The sequence below is a fragment of the Lampetra planeri genome, chromosome 19, assembly GCF_965212315.1.
Source record: "Lampetra planeri chromosome 19, kcLamPlan1.2.h2, whole genome shotgun sequence".
NCBI classification, from domain to species: domain Eukaryota; kingdom Metazoa; phylum Chordata; class Hyperoartia; order Petromyzontiformes; family Petromyzontidae; genus Lampetra; species Lampetra planeri.
Genome location: NC_136125.1, coordinates 2,828,563 through 2,849,067, shown reverse-complemented (window position 1 = coordinate 2,849,067; position 20,505 = coordinate 2,828,563). Strand labels below are relative to the sequence as shown.

The 20,505-nt window shown below is 40.6% G+C and overlaps 1 protein-coding gene across 1 annotated transcript in view; it reads left to right on the top strand.

The window, feature by feature from the left end:
- Positions 1 to 20,505, top strand: part of LOC144723914 (polycystin-1-like protein 2) — a 63,049-nt gene that overhangs the window by 4,506 nt on the left and 38,038 nt on the right. The window contains exons 2-3 of the mRNA XM_078602691.1: positions 11,127 to 12,241; positions 16,797 to 17,013. Coding sequence (XP_078458817.1) covers positions 11,127 to 12,241; positions 16,797 to 17,013 — 1,332 coding nt within the window. The remainder of the gene's footprint in view (positions 1 to 11,126; positions 12,242 to 16,796; positions 17,014 to 20,505) is intronic.

Here is a 20,505-nt window from a genome sequence, read left to right as displayed (position 1 = left end):
TGGTTGATTACGTATTTCAAAGATTGCTAAGTTAGAATTTAAGTGTGAACAATCTAAAGAGAGGACACAGGCAGAGAAAACAAGTCGCCAGAGAGAGAGAAAAAAAATAAGCTTAAAACTTCCCCGTAGAAGTGGTTCAATCTTAATTTTAGAACTTTCGTGACTGCAGGAATTATTATTTGTTTCTTTCGGTTAAGTCACGTCTAAAGATAAAATAATAAATTAAATTAAATAATAGAATACGACGTTTCGATTGCAACACAAGCAATCATCATCAGGTATAATGAAATAGCGACATAAAATCTAACCAGAAAACTATAGACAGACATATTAGCAGACAGATATCACCAAGATACATAGCGAGAGCAACACAGGTAACAGAAAGGGGTGATCGTCTCTGTGGGGTGGCCTTAAATAAACAGAGGGGGGGGGGCGGAGGCAGAGAGAGGGAGGAGGGTTAGAGAAAAAAATTAGCATATCAATGAGTGGTCAACAGACGTGGTGCTGCGAATGCGATGGCACGGCAAGCAAGCCTGAAAATCAGGAGAAGGACACACTAAAATTAAATAACCTAGTAAAATATCGAAATGTAATGTAATACAACACAGAGGGTCGGTCAACACACAATTAACGCATAGCCTGGTTGATTACGTATTTCAAAGATTGCTAAGTTAGAATTTAAGTGTGAACAATCTAAAGAGAGGACACAGGCAGAGAAAACAAGTCGCCAGAGAGAGAGAAAAAAAATAAGCTTAAAACTTCCCCGTAGAAGTGGTTCAATCTTAATTTTAGAACTTTCGTGACTGCAGGAATTATTATTTGTTTCTTTCGGTTAAGTCACGTCTAAAGATAAAATAATAAATTAAATTAAATAATAGAATACGACGTTTCGATTGCAACACAAGCAATCATCATCAGGTATAATGAAATAGCGACATAAAATCTAACCAGAAAACTATAGACAGACATATTAGCAGACAGATATCACCAAGATACATAGCGAGAGCAACACAGGTAACAGAGAGGGGTGATCGTCTCTGTGGGGTGGCCTTAAATAAACAGAGGGGGGGGGGGCGGAGGCAGAGAGAGGGAGGAGGGTTAGAGAAAAAAATTAGCATATCAATGAGTGGTCAACAGACGTGGTGCTGCGAATGCGATGGCACGGCAAGCAAGCCTGAAAATCAGGAGAAGGACACACTAAAATTAAATAACCTAGTAAAATATCGAAATGTAATGTAATACAACACAGAGGGTCGGTCAACACACAATTAACGCATAGCCTGGTTGATTACGTATTTCAAAGATTGCTAAGTTAGAATTTAAGTGTGAACAATCTAAAGAGAGGACACAGGCAGAGAAAACAAGTCGCCAGAGAGAGAGAAAAAAAATAAGCTTAAAACTTCCCCGTAGAAGTGGTTCAATCTTAATTTTAGAACTTTCGTGACTGCAGGAATTATTATTTGTTTCTTTCGGTTAAGTCACGTCTAAAGATAAAATTATAAATTAAATTAAATAATAGAATACGACGTTTCGATTGCAACACAAGCAATCATCATCAGGTATAATGAAATAGCGACATAAAATCTAACCAGAAAACTATAGACAGACATATTAGCAGACAGATATCACCAAGATACATAGCGAGAGCAACACAGGTAACAGAGAGGGGTGATCGTCTCTGTGGGGTGGCCTTAAATAGACAGAGGGGGGGGGCGGAGGCAGAGAGAGGGAGGAGGGTTAGAGAAAAAATTAGCATATCAATGAGTGGTCAACAGACGTGGTGCTGCGAATGCGATGGCACGGCAAGCAAGCCTGAAAATCAGGAGAAGGACACACTACAATTAAATAACCTAGTAAAATATCGAAATGTAATGTAATACAACACAGAGGGTCGGTCAACACACAATTAACGCATAGCCTGGTTGATTACGTATTTCAAAGATTGCTAAGTTAGAATTTAAGTGTGAACAATCTAAAGAGAGGACACAGGCAGAGAAAACAAGTCGCCAGAGAGAGAGAAAAAAGATAAGCTTAAAACTTCCCCGTAGAAGTGGTTCAATCTTAATTTTAGAACTTTCGTGACTGCAGGAATTATTATTTTTTCTTTCGGTTAAGTCACGTCTAAAGATAAAATAATAAATTAAATTAAATAATAGAATACGACGTTTCGATTGCAACACAAGCAATCATCATCAGGTATAATGAAATGGCGACAAAATCTAACCATAAAACTATAGACAGAAATATTAGCAGACAGATATCACCAAGATACATAGCGAGAGCAACACAGGTAACAGAGAGGGGTGATCGTCTCTGTGGGGTGGCCTTAAATAGACAGAGGGGGGGCGGAGGCAGAGAGAGGGAGGAGGGTTAGAGAACAAATTAGCATATCAATGAGTGGTCAACAGACGTGGTGCTGCGAATGCGATGGCACGGCAAGCAAGCCTGAAAATCAGAAGGACACACTAAAATGAAATAACCTAGTAAAATATCGAAATGTAATGTAATACAACACAGAGGGTCGGTCAACACACAATTAACGCATAGCCTGGTTGATTACGTATTTCAAAGATTGCTAAGTTAGAATTTAAGTGTGAACAATCTAAAGAGAGGACACAGGCAGAGAAAACAAGTCGCCAGAGAGAGAGAAAAAAGATAAGCTTAAAACTTCCCCGTAGAAGTGGTTCAATCTTAATTTTAGAACTTTCGTGACTGCAGGAATAATTATTTCTTTCTTTCGGTTAAGTCACGTCTAAAGATAAAATAATAAATTAAATTAAATAATAGAATACGACGTTTCGATTGCAACACAAGCAATCATCATCAGGTATAATGAAATAGCGACATAAAATCTAACCAGAAAACTATAGACAGACATATTAGCAGACAGATATCACCAAGATACATAGCGAGAGCAACACAGGTAACAGAGAGGGGTGATAGTCTCTGTGGGGTGGCCTTAAATAGACAGAGGGGGGGCGGAGGCAGAGAGAGGGAGGAGGGTTAGAGAAAAAATTAGCATATCAATGAGTGGTCAACAGACGTGGTGCTGCGAATGCGATGGCACGGCAAGCAAGCCTGAAAATCAGGAGAAGGACACACTAAAATTAAATAACCTAGTAAAATATCGAAATGTAATGTAATACAACACAGAGGGTCGGTCAACACACAATTAACGCATAGCCTGGTTGATTACGTATTTCAAAGATTGCTAAGTTAGAATTTAAGTGTGAACAATCTAAAGAGAGGACACAGGCAGAGAAAACAAGTCGCCAGAGAGAGAGAGAAAAAATATAAGCTTAAAACTTCCCCGTAGAAGTGGTTCAATCTTAATTTTAAAACTTTCGTGACTGCAGGAATTATTATTTTTTCTTTCGGTTAAGTCACGTCTAAAGATAAAATAATAAATTAAATTAAATAATAGAATACGACGTTTCGATTGCAACACAAGCAATCATCATCAGGTATAATGAAATAGCGACATAAAATCTAACCAGAAAACTATAGACAGACATATTAGCAGACAGATATCACCAAGATACATAGCGAGAGCAACACAGGTAACAGAGAGGGGTGATCGTCTCTGTGGGGTGGCCTTAAATAGACCGAGGGGGGGGCGGAGGCAGAGAGAGGGAGGAGGGTTAGAGAACAAATTAGCATATCAATGAGTGGTCAACAGACGTGGTGCTGCGAATGCGATGGCACGGCAAGCAAGCCTGAAAATCAGGAGAAGGACACACTAAAATTAAATAACCTAGTAAAATATCGAAATGTAATGTAATACAACACAGAGGGTCGGTCAACACACAATTAACGCATAGCCTGGTTGATTACTTATTTCAAAGATTGCTAAGTTAGAATTTAAGTGTGAACAATATAAAGAGAGGACACAGGCAGAGAAAACAAGTCGCCAGAGAGAGAAAAAAGATAAGCTTAAAACTTCACCGTAGAAGTGGTTCAATCTTAATTTTAGAACTTTCGTGACTGCAGGAATTATTATTTGTTTCTTTCGGTGAAGTCACGTCTAAAGATAAAATAATAAATTAAATTAAATAATAGAATACGACGTTTCGATTGCAACACAAGCAATCCTCATCAGGTATAATGAAATAGCGACATAAAATCTAACCAGAAAACTATAGACAGACATATTAGCAGACAGATATCACCAAGATACATAGCGAGAGCAACACAGGTAACAGAGAGGGGTGATCGTCTCTGTGGGGTGGCCTTAAATAGACAGAGGGGGGGCGGAGGCAGAGAGAGGGAGGAGGGTTAGAGAAAAAATTAGCATATCAATGAGTGGTCAACAGACGTGGTGCTGCGAATGCGATGGCACGGCAAGCAAGCCTGAAAATCAGAAGGACACACTAAAATGAAATAACCTAGTAAAATATCGAAATGTAATGTAATACAACACAGAGGGTCGGTCAACACACAATTAACGCATAGCCTGGTTGATTACGTATTTCAAAGATTGCTAAGTTAGAATTTAAGTGTGAACAATCTAAAGAGAGGACACAGGCAGAGAAAACAAGTCGCCAGAGAGAGAGAGAAAAAAGATAAGCTTAAAACTTCCCCGTAGAAGTGGTTCAATCTTAATTTTAGAACTTTCGTGACTGCAGGAATTATTATTTGTTTCTTTCGGTTAAGTCACGTCTAAAGATAAAATAAAAAATTAAATTAAATAATAGAATACGACGTTTCGATTGCAACACAAGCAATCATCATCAGGTATAATGAAATAGCGACATAAAATCTAACCAGAAAACTATAGACAGACATATTAGCAGACAGATATCACCAAGATACATAGCGAGAGCAACACAGGTAACAGAGAGGGGTGATCGTCTCTGTGGGGTGGCCTTAAATAGACAGAGGGGGCGGAGGCAGAGAGAGGGAGGAGGGTTAGAGAAAAAATTAGCATATCAATGAGTGGTCAATAGACGTGGTGCTGCGAATGCGATGGCACGGCAAGCAAGCCTGAAAATCAGGAGAAGGACACACTAAAATTAAATAACCTAGTAAAACATCGAAATGTAATGTAATACAACACAGAGGGTCGGTCAACACACAATTAACGCATAGCCTGGTTGATTACGTATTTCAAAGATTGCTAAGTTAGAATTTAAGTGTGAACAATCTAAAGAGAGGACACAGGCAGAGAAAATAAGTCGCCAGAGAGAGAGAAAAAAGATAAGCTTAAAACTTCCCCGTAGAAGTGGTTCAATCTTAATTTTAGAACTTTCGTGACTGCAGGAATTATTATTTGTTTCTTTCGGATAAGTCACGTCTAAAGATAAAATAATAAATTAAATTAAATAATAGAATACGACGTTTCGATTGCAACACAAGCAATCCTCATCAGGTATAATGAAATAGCGACATAAAATCTAACCAGAAAACTATAGACAGACATATTAGCAGACAGATATCACCAAGATACATAGCGAGAGCAACACAGGTAACAGAGAGGGGTGATCGTCTCTGTGGGGTGGCCTTAAATAGACAGAGGGGGGGCGGAGGCAGAGAGAGGGAGGAGGGTTAGAGAAAAAATTAGCATATCAATGAGTGGTCAACAGACGTGGTGCTGCGAATGCGATGGCACGGCAAGCAAGCCTGAAAATCAGAAGGACACACTAAAATGAAATAACCTAGTAAAATATCGAAATGTAATGTAATACAACACAGAGGGTCGGTCAACACACAATTAACGCATAGCCTGGTTGATTACGTATTTCAAAGATTGCTAAGTTAGAATTTAAGTGTGAACAATCTAAAGAGAGGACACAGGCAGAGAAAACAAGTCGCCAGAGAGAGAGAGAAAAAAGATAAGCTTAAAACTTCCCCGTAGAAGTGGTTCAATCTTAATTTTAGAACTTTCGTGACTGCAGGAATTATTATTTGTTTCTTTCGGTTAAGTCACGTCTAAAGATAAAATAAAAAATTAAATTAAATAATAGAATACGACGTTTCGATTGCAACACAAGCAATCATCATCAGGTATAATGAAATAGCGACATAAAATCTAACCAGAAAACTATAGACAGACATATTAGCAGACAGATATCACCAAGATACATAGCGAGAGCAACACAGGTAACAGAGAGGGGTGATCGTCTCTGTGGGGTGGCCTTAAATAGACAGAGGGGGGGGGGGGGCGGAGGCAGAGAGAGGGAGGAGGGTTAGAGAAAAAATTAGCATATCAATGAGTGGTCAATAGACGTGGTGCTGCGAATGCGATGGCACGGCAAGCAAGCCTGAAAATCAGGAGAAGGACACACTAAAATTAAATAACCTAGTAAAACATCGAAATGTAATGTAATACAACACAGAGGGTCGGTCAACACACAATTAACGCATAGCCTGGTTGATTACGTATTTCAAAGATTGCTAAGTTAGAATTTAAGTGTGAACAATCTAAAGAGAGGACACAGGCAGAGAAAATAAGTCGCCAGAGAGAGAGAAAAAAGATAAGCTTAAAACTTCCCCGTAGAAGTGGTTCAATCTTAATTTTAGAACTTTCGTGACTGCAGGAATTATTATTTGTTTCTTTCGGATAAGTCACGTCTAAAGATAAAATAATAAATTAAATTAAATAATAGAATACGACGTTTCGATTGCAACACAAGCAATCATCATCAGGTATAATGAAATAGCGACATAAAATCTAACCAGAAAACTATAGACAGACATATTAGCAGACAGATATCACCAAGATACATAGCGAGAGCAACACAGGTAACAGAGAGGGGTGATCGTCTCTGTGGGGTGGCCTTAAATAGACAGAGGGGGGCGGAGGCAGAGAGAGGGAGGAGGGTTAGAGAAAAAATTAGCATATCAATGAGTGGTCAACAGACGTGGTGCTGCGAATGCGATGGCACGGCAAGCAAGCCTGAAAATCAGGAGAAGGACACACTAAAATTAAATAACCCACAGAGACGATCACCCCTCTCTGTTACCTGTGTTGCTCTCGCTATGTATCTTGGTGATATCTGTCCGCTAATATGTCTGTCTATAGTTTTCTGGTTAGATTTTATGTCGCTATTTCATTATACCTGATGATGATTGCTTGTGTTGCAATCGAAATGTCGTATTCTATTATTTAGTTTAATTTATTATTTTACTCGGTTATTTAATTTTAGTGTGTCCTTCTCCTGATTTTCAGGCTTGCTTGCCGTGCCATCGCATTCGCAGCACCACGTCTGTTGACCACTCATTGATATCTTCTTGGTTCTTTCGGTAAAGTCACGTAGAAGGGAAGTAATAAAATAATAAAAATAAAACATAATAAAAACAATTCTCACGACGTTTCGGCCACAACGCAAGCAGCCGTCATCAGGCGATGAATGAGACATTATCAAGCTAGGAGCTTATATAGGTGTAGCGAGGAGGAGCGCCTTAACAAAAGAATGTGCATATGAAGAGGAATTTAGCATACCAATGGGCAATGCGTAGGAGGTGGGCGGAGGGGTTTCAAAGTCCCATTATGCCCATGCATTATGCAGGATCAACAGCACCACGGGGGGGGCGCAAGGAACAGCGTTAATAAAGGAAAGGAATGTTAATGATATGTAGCTGCATTTACCAAACAACCATGTAGAAAACCAAAGTAAAAAACTACATAAAAACTAAAATATAAACTGATACTTACTATACTCTACAATAAGCTGAGTTACTAACAACAAATAATAAATTACAATTCTACATCGTAAGAAGTATATAATATACTTCCATCTAAACTTTATTCTCTTAGCATATACAGTATTATATACTGCCATAGATAAACCCAACATTAAATTATATACTGTATTGCTGTAAACCACCCTATACTTTATACATTTTAATATAACACTATGTATTATTCAACTCACCCTAATGTGTATCGAAATGGTTTATTACGTCCTTCCAATGATTGCTAAGCCTGAATCCATCTTCTCGGTTAAAATTGTCTCTGTGTTTGTATATGTGGATCGCCTCATGAACGAATCTCTCATGATAGCCAGATGGCTTGCAGAGAACCTCCGTCTTGGAGAAGTCAATGTCATGTGAGCCCACTGAGTTGTAACAGTGGTCTGCCACGGCTGAGGTGTTTGTCCTACCGTGTTTTAGATCAGCTTTATGTTCACGAATGCGGTCTGAGACGTGTCGTTTGGTTTCCCCAATGTAACTGCTACCACAGAGGCAACTTAGTTTGTAGACGCCAGGGTACTGTATGTCTGGAATCACATCTTTTACAGACGGTACCAGATCACGGATTTTATGTACTGTGTTGAATCGGACCTGGATCTTGTGTTTAATCAGGATTTTGGAGATCTTTTTTGTGACCCCAGCAATGTAGGGTAAGGTGATGGTCTTGAAAGGCTCCTCAACAGGATCCTTCTTGATGGTTGGAGTGATGGCTTTGCGGATTGTGTAGTCGGAGTAACCATTAGCCTTAAGAGTTTGGCGTACATGTTTGAGTTCACTGGAAATGTGTTCATGGTCGGAGATGCATTGGGCTCTATGATATAGAGTCTTGATGAGGGAATTCTTCTGGGATGGATGGTGGTGGGAATCCGGTTTTAGATAAGCATCCGTGTGGGTGGCTTTCCTGTAGACAGAGTGGCTGATCTAAAACACGGTAGGACAAACACCTCAGCCGTGGCAGACCACTGTTACAACTCAGTGGGCTCACATGACATTGACTTCTCCAAGACGGAGGTTCTCTGCAAGCCATCTGGCTATCATGAGAGATTCGTTCATGAGGCGATCCACATATACAAACACAGAGACAATTTTAACCGAGAAGATGGATTCAGGCTTAGCAATCATTGGAAGGACGTAATAAACCATTTCGATACACATTAGGGTGAGTTGAATAATACATAGTGTTATATTAAAATGTATAAAGTATAGGGTGGTTTACAGCAATACAGTATATAATTTAATGTTGGGTTTATCTATGGCAGTATATAGTACTGTATATGCTAAGAGAATAAAGTTTAGATGGAAGTATATTATATACTTCTTACGACGTAGAATTGTAATTTATTATTTGTTGTTAGTAACTCAGCTTATTGTAGAGTATAGTAAGTATCAGTTTATATTTTAGTTTTTATGTAGTTTTTTTACTTTGGTTTTCTACATGGTTGTTTGGTAAATGCAGCTACATATCATTAACATTCCTTTCCTTTATTAACGCTGTTCCTTGCGCCCCCCCGTGGTGCTGTTGATCCTGCATAATGCATGGGCATAATGGGACTTTGAAACCCCTCCGCCCACCTCCTACGCATTGCCCATTGGTATGCTAAATTCCTCTTCATATGCACATTCTTTTGTTAAGGCGCTCCTCCTCGCTACACCTATATAAGCTCCTAGCTTGATAATGTCTCATTCTTCGCCTGAGGACGGCTGCTTGCGTTGTGGCCGAAACGTCGTGAGAATTGTTTTTATTATGTTTTATTTTTATTATTTTATTACTTCCCTTCTACGTGACTTTACCGAAAGAACCAAGAAGATGAATCCTTGCAGTCACGAAAGCTTTAAATCACTCATTGATATGCTAATTTTTTCTCTAACCCTCCTCCCTCTCTCTGCCTCCGCCCCCCCCCTCTGTCTATTTAAGGCCACCCCACAGAGACGATCACCCCTCTCTGTTACCTGTGTTGCTCTCGCTATGTATCTTGGTGATATCTGTCTGCTAATATGTCTGTCTATAGTTTTCTGGTTAGATTTTATGTCGCTATTTCATTATACCTGATGATGATTGCTTGTGTTGCAATCGAAACGTCGTATTCTATTATTTAGTTTAATTTATTATTTTATCTTTAGACGTGACTTAACCGAAAGAAACAAATAATAATTCCTGCAGTCACGAAAGTTCTAAAATTAAGAATGAATAAGGCACCTTGTCTCATTGTCCCAGTCATATCCCAAATCCGTCTGTTGATATACTTTTATAAATAACAAATAATTTGCAATGAGCTTTCTTGTGTAAGTAGCCAGAACCCCCCCTGGTAAAGGAGGTCTTGCATTTAACGCTTGTGGGGCCCTCACCTGGTTATGAATGAAAATGTTCTCTTAACAGAGCGCATCATATAATTTAGTCAAGGATAATAATACATTGATTTTATTTTTGCAACACTTATTTTTTTTCCTTAATTTGGAGCTTTCGTGACTGCAGGAATTATTCTTTGGTTCTTTCGGTTAAGTCACGTCAAAAAATAAACTAATAAATTAAAATAATAGCGACGTTTCGATTGCAACACAATCAATCATCATCAGGCATAAAAGAAATATCAATACAAATCTAACTAGAAAACTATAGACAGACATAAGCAGACAGACATCACAAGGACACACAGAGAGAGGATACATATCGGCACAGAGAGAGGGGTCGTTTCTGTGACGGTCCCTTAAATATAGAGAGGGGGGGCGGGGACGGAGAGAGGGAGGGGGCAGAGAAAATTAGCATATCAATGAGTGTACGGCAACGTGTTGCTGCTGCGCAAGTAAGATGACGACGTGGCACGGCACACAAGCTTGAAATTAGGAGAAAGGCACACTAAAATTAAATAACCTCGCAAAATATCGAAATGTGATGTAATACTCGACTCTCTGTGTTGTATTACATCACATTTCGATATTTTGCGAGGTTATTTAATTTTAGTGTGCCTTTCTCCTAATTTCAAGCTTGTGTGCCGTGCCACGTCGTCATCTTACTTGCGCAGCAGCAACACGTTGCCGTACACTCATTGATATGCTAATTTTCTCTGCCCCCTCCCTCTCTCCGTCCCCGCCCCCCCTCTCTATATTTAAGGGACCGTCACAGAAACGACCCCTCTCTCTGTGCCGATATGTGTCCTCTCTCTGTGTGTCCTTGTGATGTCTGTCTGCTTATGTCTGTCTATAGTTTTCTAGTTAGATTTGTATTGCTATTTCTTTTATGCCTGATGACGATTGCTTGTGTTGCAATCGAAACGTCGCTATTATTTTAATTTATTATTTTATTTTTAGACGTGACTTAACCGAAAGAACCAAAGAACTATTTTTTTTGTATTGGTGTGTGATGCTATGTCCATTTATCTTCAATATTATGGAAATAACTACATGGGTTGACCCAATGTTTACTTTTGTTGTTTCAGTATTTTACTGGCATCGATAACTATCAGGACCCAAAGACCACATTATTTACAAATCCCTTGCAGTGCACGGGAATACGGATCAAGCCCACCAACTGGCAGAGTGACATAGCCCTGCGAGTGGAGGTTCTTTCACGCACCTCCAGAGCCAATGCCACTAAAATGACATGCGTGGCGAGCAACATGAACACGATTGCGACTCTGATGGCGGAAAACGTCTACATGGGATTTGCTTGCTACCTCTGGGACCTTGGAGATGGTCACACAGTTGCCTATGGTGCCGAGTTCTGTAAACGTCTGTGGCCAAACGTGGCCACGGTAAACGAATACGCGTCTGACACTTTGACCTTCTCATATACCTATTCATCCTTTGGAAAGTATTCAATCCAACTCCAAGAAATCACCGGGTTTTCCCGCAGCAGTTACAACACGACTCTATACTTAAACAGTTATGGCTGTACACCTTATACGTTGATAATTGGAGGTGAAACGGCAAATAAACCCAAGACGCAGTTTTTAAAAGTGCCCGAACAGTTGGATGTGATGGCAACTTTGAACATGTCTTGCTTGCTCAAATATGAAAATATTCAGTACATTTGGTCCATCACAAACCAACAAAATGGGAACATAAGAGCAATAAATGCAAACAATAATAGCTTGCAACATTTCGATCCCTTCTATTTCACCCAAGGCACGTTCTTAATACAGGTCACCGTCAATCTCCAACCACTCGGCTTGCAAAATTTGTTGGACAATATGACCCTCATCGTTGATGCGACTCCATTACAAATGCAGATCACTGGTGGAGACACCAGGACTGTTGGCAATGGAGCTGATGTGCAGATCGATGCATCTCTGTCTTATGATCCAGACGATCCAAGCCAGAGCAACAGCGGGATTACATTTAAGTGGCGATGCACCAAAGTATCTTATGATAACAAATTGACAATCTGCACGTATGTTGACTTGGGCGCTGGCATCATATCCATCCCTCAGTCTGAACTGCAAACAAATTCTGTCCTACAAGTTGAGGTGACGGCAACTAAAAATATTCGTGTTGCAAATAAAACACAAGTTATTCACGTGATAGAAGGAAATCCTCTGGACATATACATAAGGTACAGCACGCATTGTGTTATGTTCCACTGTGCACCTGTATCCGTGGCGTCGTGGCGTTCGTAGCATGGGCTATGGGGCAAAAAAATGAAATGGGAATCCCCCGTTCAATTCCGCCCCCTCTCTTCGTAGCCCGGACCTTGAGCCCCTCCGGCTATTGGCCCTGGTGCAATAGCACCACCTGCACACTCAAAAGCCACGTCGCTGGTTTGTGTGTGTGTATACGTTGTGTGTGTGTGGAGGGGAGCAGTGGCACAGCGGTTTGCACACCACGCTACTAGCCCAGTGGCCCAAGTTCAATTCCCACTCACGGCCACCAGCACCAGTGACGATAATCTGAATCGGTCCTGGGCCTCCGCTAGGTCGACTCAGCCTCAAATTAGTACCTGGTGTGGTGTGTAAAAATATCGCCACTGGTGCTGGCCACCCACCCCCTTGTGTGCTGTGCTGGCTTTCATATGTGCTCCCTAACAGCACTTGTCCTAACGGTGTTTTAACGCTATACGGGGAATGTCTTTGTTGGGTGCACACAGTGATTAGTGCACAATTTTATGATCTGTAAGACTGGGTAAACTCCTAACCAATGGGTATTTGTTATTTGATCTGGTATGAGCTCTCAATAAGTTGGTAATCGACAGTTATTGCATCAACACTCGTGAGACAAAGGCAGCTAGTTGTCATTCTGGCCACACGCCTCACTCGTGTGCTGTGTTGGCCTTTAAGAGTGCTCACAAGAATCACTATGTCCCAACAGAATATTTAGGTATTTTTTTTATATATGTGAAGGAGGCAAAGTCTGTTTATGTATTACATGTGTAATGTGTATTCCTTTAGTCGATCGTTTTTTTACCTACAAATTATGAATACAATACTTAGTATCTATGTTAAAATAATGAGATTTAAAGGTCACAATGACTTCATGTTTTTTGTTACCTACAAATTATGAATACAATACTGTACTTAGGATTTATGTTAAGATAATGCGATTGAAAGGTCACAGTCATTTTATGTTTAAATATCGATGTGTGGTGCTCCTGTCAATTTGTGGCTAAAGCTATTGTTGAAAATTCCATATTCATGTGGTTAAGTTAGACACTCCAAAGTAGAAGCACTGCTGATGTCCCACACATGGTTATTTAATTTGTTGACCTCAAGAGAGTTGACCATCAATTGAGCATTATTTCAAGGTGTCCCCTGTCCCAATATTTATGCAGCTGCTGTTACTAGATAAGCACACATCTTTCTTTGACTGATTTTGTACAATCACAATTGTTTATTTCTTTTTAAACTGTTGTCTTTCCAGTTGTGAATATATTTGCAGTGAACATGTGACCACGACGGAGCCACTTGTACTATCAGTTGAGTGCGTCAACTGCAATGATGACGCCGTGTCTTACCAGTGGGAGCTGATGTCCAGGAATAACATAGTCAGCAACTTCGCAGCCATGACATCTACCGGTACACATTTCATTGGCAAATTTTATTTTATATCTGATTGCATTGCAAAGATTATTGAAACGTCTAAAATATGTTTTTTTCCCAGTACTAAATTATTTGAACTATTTAACAACAAGGTTAATGTCTTCATCCATACACTCTTGTAAGGCAGTGCTTATTTGTATTTCCATTCCCTAAGTCAGTTGTGGAAATTGCACATTACTGCGGTCGGCCCAATATATTCTATGGAACAGCCACTATTGACTTATCAAAATATATTACTCATGTTATTGACCCTTTGCGGGATGGTGCAATAACCGAGGTAATCTACAATAACAGTCGCTGAGAAGACAATAACCACTAACCCATGCCACAGTTTTCTGCAACCATTCCGAGAAATGTAGCTCTGCTGAAACGCCATTAAAATTCTGATGAAACGCTGGTGTATACTAATGTCATCCCAACTTGCCAAACTTGATCAATCTTGCCTAAATTACCTCATTGGGAAGCACCGAGTAGAGCAACATCAACCCCCCGATGGCAGACGAATGTAATGCGCACTTGGCAGGGCGGTGCTGCGTCCACCTTCGTGCCACGCAGGGGACAGCTTGCCGCTGGAGGTTCCATCAGGCTAGACCAGTGGCTCTTTATTTGGGGTGCACGCAGCCCCTGGAGGTGCAATTTCTGGGGGTGCGAGACATGGCCAGATTTTTTTAGAAGGTAAATCATCGAAACACAAATTAAGCACGGGAACGTAAGTACAACTACCTTAAATTTCGATTTAAAGCTTTCGTGACTGCAGGGATTCATCTTCTTGGTTCTTTCGGTAAAGGCACGTAGAATTGAAATAATAAAATAATAAAATAAAACATAATAAGATAATTCTCACGACGTTTCGGCCACAACGCAAGCAGCCGTCCTCCAGCCATCATCAGGTGAAGACCAGGTCTGAATGAATGATTCATTCATTCAGCTTAACAGATATTCATTCATTCAGACGCTGTCTCCCCGACAGACCTGGTCTTCACCTGAGGACTGCTGCTTGCGTTGTGGCCGAAACGTCGTGAGAATTATCTTATTATGTTTTATTTTATTATTTTATTATTTCCATTCTACGTTACTTTACCGACAGAACCAAGAAGATACAACTACCTTGTTTCATCAAACATGTGTATTTTTTTACATTATATATTTTTACGATTGAGAACCAAAGGGATGCAAGGCTGCAGTCAAGGTTAAGAACCACTTGTCCAGACTGTAGCAGCGCAATGGAATGGTGGATAAGATGTGCTTTCAATTGTCGAGGCATTTGTTGTCCCCAACAAATTAAAATTTCCGCAATGTTGACAACTTATTTACTTACCATCCATAACTGTGTCTGAGTTTGAGCTAATTGCACAGTTATTGGTTATCTGCAGTTTATTCTTGTAAAGTTTATATTATACATGCAGTGTGTGTATGACTACATGGGCTATGTATGTTGTAGGTATCTCAAACACACCGGTGTGCTGAACTAGTAACTAATTGGCACGTTTTGTTTACGTGACAAACGTTACTAATTGGCTGTATCAGGTGGTGGCGGGTTTAACGACACATTTATATTTACGCGATCTAACCAAAAAAAAAACTTTTATTATGGGCTATGTATGTTTGTTTTAAGGCACCGAGGATGGAGGCTTGGTGGTGCTTGAAGACATGCTGGAGATCGGGGAGGAATACCAGATAAGAGTGAGAGTTGGCACTGCCAGTAGAGCTGCTGCAGAGGCCACGTACGCATTTTCAACCAGCATCCCCCAAAGCAATGGCACGTGCACATGCAACCCAGAGTCAGGTCAGTATTACACCGTATCTCACAACAGTACACTGTCCGGAACCAGAACTGATGCATATGTACGTATGTATATATTTTGAACGTTTGTCGCGTCGTACGTAGTCTTGCTTATTGGAGGTTTGGGGGACAGACAACAAACTAAACACAGATGCTTTGTAAGTACGAGTCACTAGGTCGGCCCATGAGCCCTCTCTTCGCACCCCAAACTCCCCTGATCCCACAAACCTGCTCGGAATAGCATTCAATTCCAAGAGTGTACAGTAATCACGATTCCAGACTGTAAATTGTGAGACTTGCGCAGCTGTACTTTTCATTACCGAACTTTATTCTTAGTAGCCTTGTCACCTTAGTTTATTCGTGTTAGGTGACAAGGCCACCAAGAAGGTGAATTGAAAGTTGGTGTTACACTTTTCAAATCTGATATTAAAATGTTTCACTGCCCCTTGAATATATACACTATCTGTGAAAGTATGCTCAAAGCCTGCTTTATTTCCAAAACTAATGCTGACTAACGCTGTACTTGAGCTTCTTTGTTGCTTGAAGCTTAACAGATATTCATGCTTAATGAAATAGGTGAAGCTCCATGAAGTTAAAGTAATGATTTAACAATGCACTTAGTCGCATATCATAGTGAACAGAAATGGAAATGTGTTGCCCAGATAGTGCATTGATGTTTGGTTTTAGAACAGCGACTTTTAAAGCGTCCTCTGAATGTGGTGGATGTGTGCTGGAGGAAGATAATTTCTGAAATTATCATCGATAGATCATAGACAATCTGTAATAATCTGGCTGGATACAATCACATTTGCAAATTTGATTTGTACGTTTGAGCTTTACCACTTGTGTATCGATAGTTACATTTTAATGTGTAATGTTATTGAGGGAATGTGTGTTGTCTTGGTGTGGTCTGTGACTGTTTTTTGTTATTCTTTTATTTGTCTTGCCCAAGCTTAAATTTAGCGTTGAAAAATCTCCAGGAATGTTATACTTACATACTTTATTCATGTATTAACAATCTATTTATTTAGCGTGACTTGCTTACCTTGCACTCATTTCGTTCGTGTTTTGCCTACATGTATTGTTTTTTGCATTGCAACTTGCTGACACTGTGCCCCTACTGGACATCTGTGAAAAAGAGCACCATCGCTCATCGGATTCCTCCAGTCTAAATAAATATTCTGATGTGTCAGTCATAACTAATGCTGCCCTACAGGCTTTTACATTTATATTCTTTCTCGTAATTTCACTCAAGGTTTTGCAGCAGTGACGCTCTTCCAGCTCTCATGCAGTGGCTGGACGAGTGAGAGTGAGTCCCGACAGCAGCTCACCTACACGTTTAAGGCCGTGTTGAACCACACCGAGTTCCTGCTCTCCAGCTCTCAGCTGAGCCAGACTCCCTCTTTGCTGCTGCCCGTGGGAGACCTCGACACCCAAGGGACGCTGGACCTCAGGGCGAGCGTGTGCAACTCCGCGGCAGCTTGTGCGTCGGCCCCCATACATGTGTTGGTAAGAGTTTGTATAAATACACTAGTTTGTGAACATTTTTTACAAACGTAAAAAAAAAACATCGCTGGGTTTTTTATTCTAATAGCCTCTTTGGTCAATGAGAATCCTCAATGTGAAACAATATAGAAAGGTATTCATTTAATAAATCATCTCCATTGTATGAAAAAATAAGAATACGTTTTATCATTTCTATTCTTAGGTTTATTCGGTAAAGTCACGTAGGTAAAAAATTTAAATTAATAAAAGTAAAATAAATAAAAAATCACGACGTTTCGGAGGCAACACAAGCTTCCGTGTTCAGGTGGAACCGTCACAGCCCGACAACTGTATCAAGTAAATGACGGATTACAGGAGATACCACTCCGTATATATAATGGTTGAGGGGGGCAGGGCCAGGAACGGCACACTTTTTTTTATTAATATGGTAAGGTGAGGCTTAAGACTAAGAATAGACTGCATAACAAATGACTGAGCCTTTGTTATGGAGAGGTGCGGTTTGTGACTAACGCCTAGCCTACATAACAAAAGTGTGAAAAAAGAAAGAAAGCTAAACCTGGTAAAACAGAACTGGCTGTCTATCAGTAACCTGTAATAGTTGTCTGTCAAATAAGATGGTCCAAATAAGTGTAGTTAAATATTTTTTGCATGGTTAATCACATCTTTCCAATGATTACTCAGTTTGTAACCATCATCACGGTTGAAATTATGTCTGTGTTTGTATATTTGTATGGCTTCGTGTACAAACCTTTGATGGTAGCCAGGAGGTTTGCAGAGCACCTTGGTCTCGGAAAAAACAATTTCATGAGAGCCCACAGAGTTGTAGCAATGATCGGCAACGGCCGAAGAATCACTTCTGCCGTGTTTAAGATCTGACTTGTGCTCGCGGACACGATCAGAAACATGACGTTTCGTTTCTCCAATGTAGCAATCACCACAACTGCAACTCAATTTGTAGACTCCAGGATACTGTAAGTCAGGAACGACATCCTTCACATTTTGAATCAGATCACGGATTTTATGCACTGTACTGATTCGGACTTGGATCTTATGTTTGTTTAGAATTTTGGAGATCTTTTTGGTCACGCCTGCTATATATGGTAACGTGATAGTTTTGGTCGGCGTTTCATGTGGCTGTTTCTGTATGGTGGGAGAAACAGCTTGGCGGATGGTGCGGTCAGAGTATCCGTTCATCCTGAGGGCCCGATGTACATGTCTTAATTCACCAGCCAGGTGGTGTTGGTCAGAAATGCTATGAGCTCTGTGGTATAGCGTTTTGATGAGAGAATTCTTTTGAGATGGGTGGTGGTGGGAATCCGGTTTCAAGTAGGAATCTGTGTGGGTGGCTTTCCTGTAGACAGAATGTCCCAAGGATCCGTCAGGTCTCCTCTCAAACAGAATATCCAAGAATGGTAGTTTACCATCTTTCTCCACTTCCATGGTGAATCTGATGGATGGGTGTCTGGAATTGATGTGGTCCAAGAAGTGGTTCAATGCTGGGAGGCCATGTGGCCAGATGACGAAAGTGTCATCCACATACCTCTTCCACAGGGAAGGACGCAGGGTGGATGTCTTGATGGCGTCTGATTCAAACTTTTCCATGAACATGTTGGCTATCACTGGTGACAAGGGGGAGCCCATAGGGGTACCCTCATTCTGTTTGTAGAAGGTGCCATTCCAGGTAAAATAGGTGTTGGTGAGGCAATGCCTAACCAGCGCAGGTACATCAGAATTCAATCCATGTTGGACCAAGTCCTCAATTATTGTTAGGGTGTCCGGTACTCGGACTTTGGTAAACAGAGCTACTACATCAAAACTGACGAGGATGTCATCAGGAGATAGTACCATGTCCTTAACCATAGAGACTAATTGGGTTGAGTTGAGTACTGCCGAAGAGGTCTGGCCTGTGAAGGGAAGCAGAGTATCTGATAGAAACCGTGCTAGTTTGTAGGTAGGAGAGTTTATCGTCTACACGATGGGTCGTAGCGGGGTGCCTTCTTTATGGATCTTGGGAAGACCATAGAGTCTAGGAGGTCTTGCCGCCGATGGTTTTAGAGAGGGACGTTTGCTTGGTTCGATTAGGGAAGTCGAACTCGTGATGATTCTGTTGGTTTTTGTCGTTAGGCTTTTAGTGGGATCGTTTTAAATTTTGGAGTAACTCCCATCATTAAGTAGGTCCAGGATTTTGTTGTTGTATGAATCTTTATCCATGATGACCGTGGCATTGCCCTTGTCTGCCGAGAGGATGACTATATCATCTCTCTTTTTTAGGTCCACGAGTTCAGAGCGTTCGTTTTTGCTGATGTTACTAGTGGGTTTCTTAGCATTCTTAAGAATAGTGGCTATTTCAGCTCTTGCTACATCCGCATGGATGTGTCCTATGCCTCTGAGGGCTACATCAATCTGAGAAATCACATCCTATACTGGTATATATTTAGGGGTGATTTTTTACCTACGTGACTTTACCGAAAAAAACCTAAGAATATGAACCCTTGCAGTCACGAAAGCTTCAAATCTAGAATTAACGCCCTCTACGGGGAGGAATTCCACCTATCTGTTAGAGTTTTTAACACACAACGAGACAAGAAGTCAAAGCTTCTCGAGACGCTGGCCTTCCTCAATAGATGCCGAGATAACAACGTAATACCCATCGCTTTCACACTCACATCTGCTGCAGTGTCCTCACCGAACTCTAAACAGATCTTATTTAAAGCTAGCCTATCACTAATCTCGGAGAGAATAAGGTTACTCCGATCTGAACTCGATAATTTAGACAAGACTCTCTTACAAACACATTTAATGTTAACACAAAAAATGTCACCTTCCGATTGGAACCACGTTGATAACATGACTTCTGCTTCTGCTGACTCAATGTCAGCCAAATGCAAAGCTAACCTGATTTCTAAATTCAACCTCCTATCTAAGAAGAAACCAGAGCCACACATCACAAAGCTGGATGTTAACAAGACCGTTATTAATCAGAGTAACATCCCAATTTCTGACAATCTAAAAACGGTACTGGCAAAAGGACTAAATTTCGCCATCACCCCTAAATATATACCAGTAGAGGATGTGATTTCTCAGATTGATGTAGCCCTTAGAGGCATAGGACACATCGATGCGGATGTAGCAAGAGCTGAAATAGCCACTATTCTTAAGAATGCTAAGAAACCCACTAGTAACATCAGCAAAAATGAACGCTCTGAACTCGCGGACCTAAGAAAGTGAGATGATATAGTCATCCTCTCGGCAGACAAGGGCAATGCCACGGTCATCATGGATAAAGATTCATACAACAACAAAATCTTGGACCTACTTAATGATGGGAGTTACTCCAAAATTAAAAACGATCCCACTAAAAGCCTAACGACAAAAACCAACAGAATCATCACGAGTTCGACTTCCCTAATCGAACCAAGCAAACGTTCCTCTCTAAAACCATCGACGGCAAGACCTCCCAGACTCTATGGTCTTCCCAAGATCCATAAAGAAGGC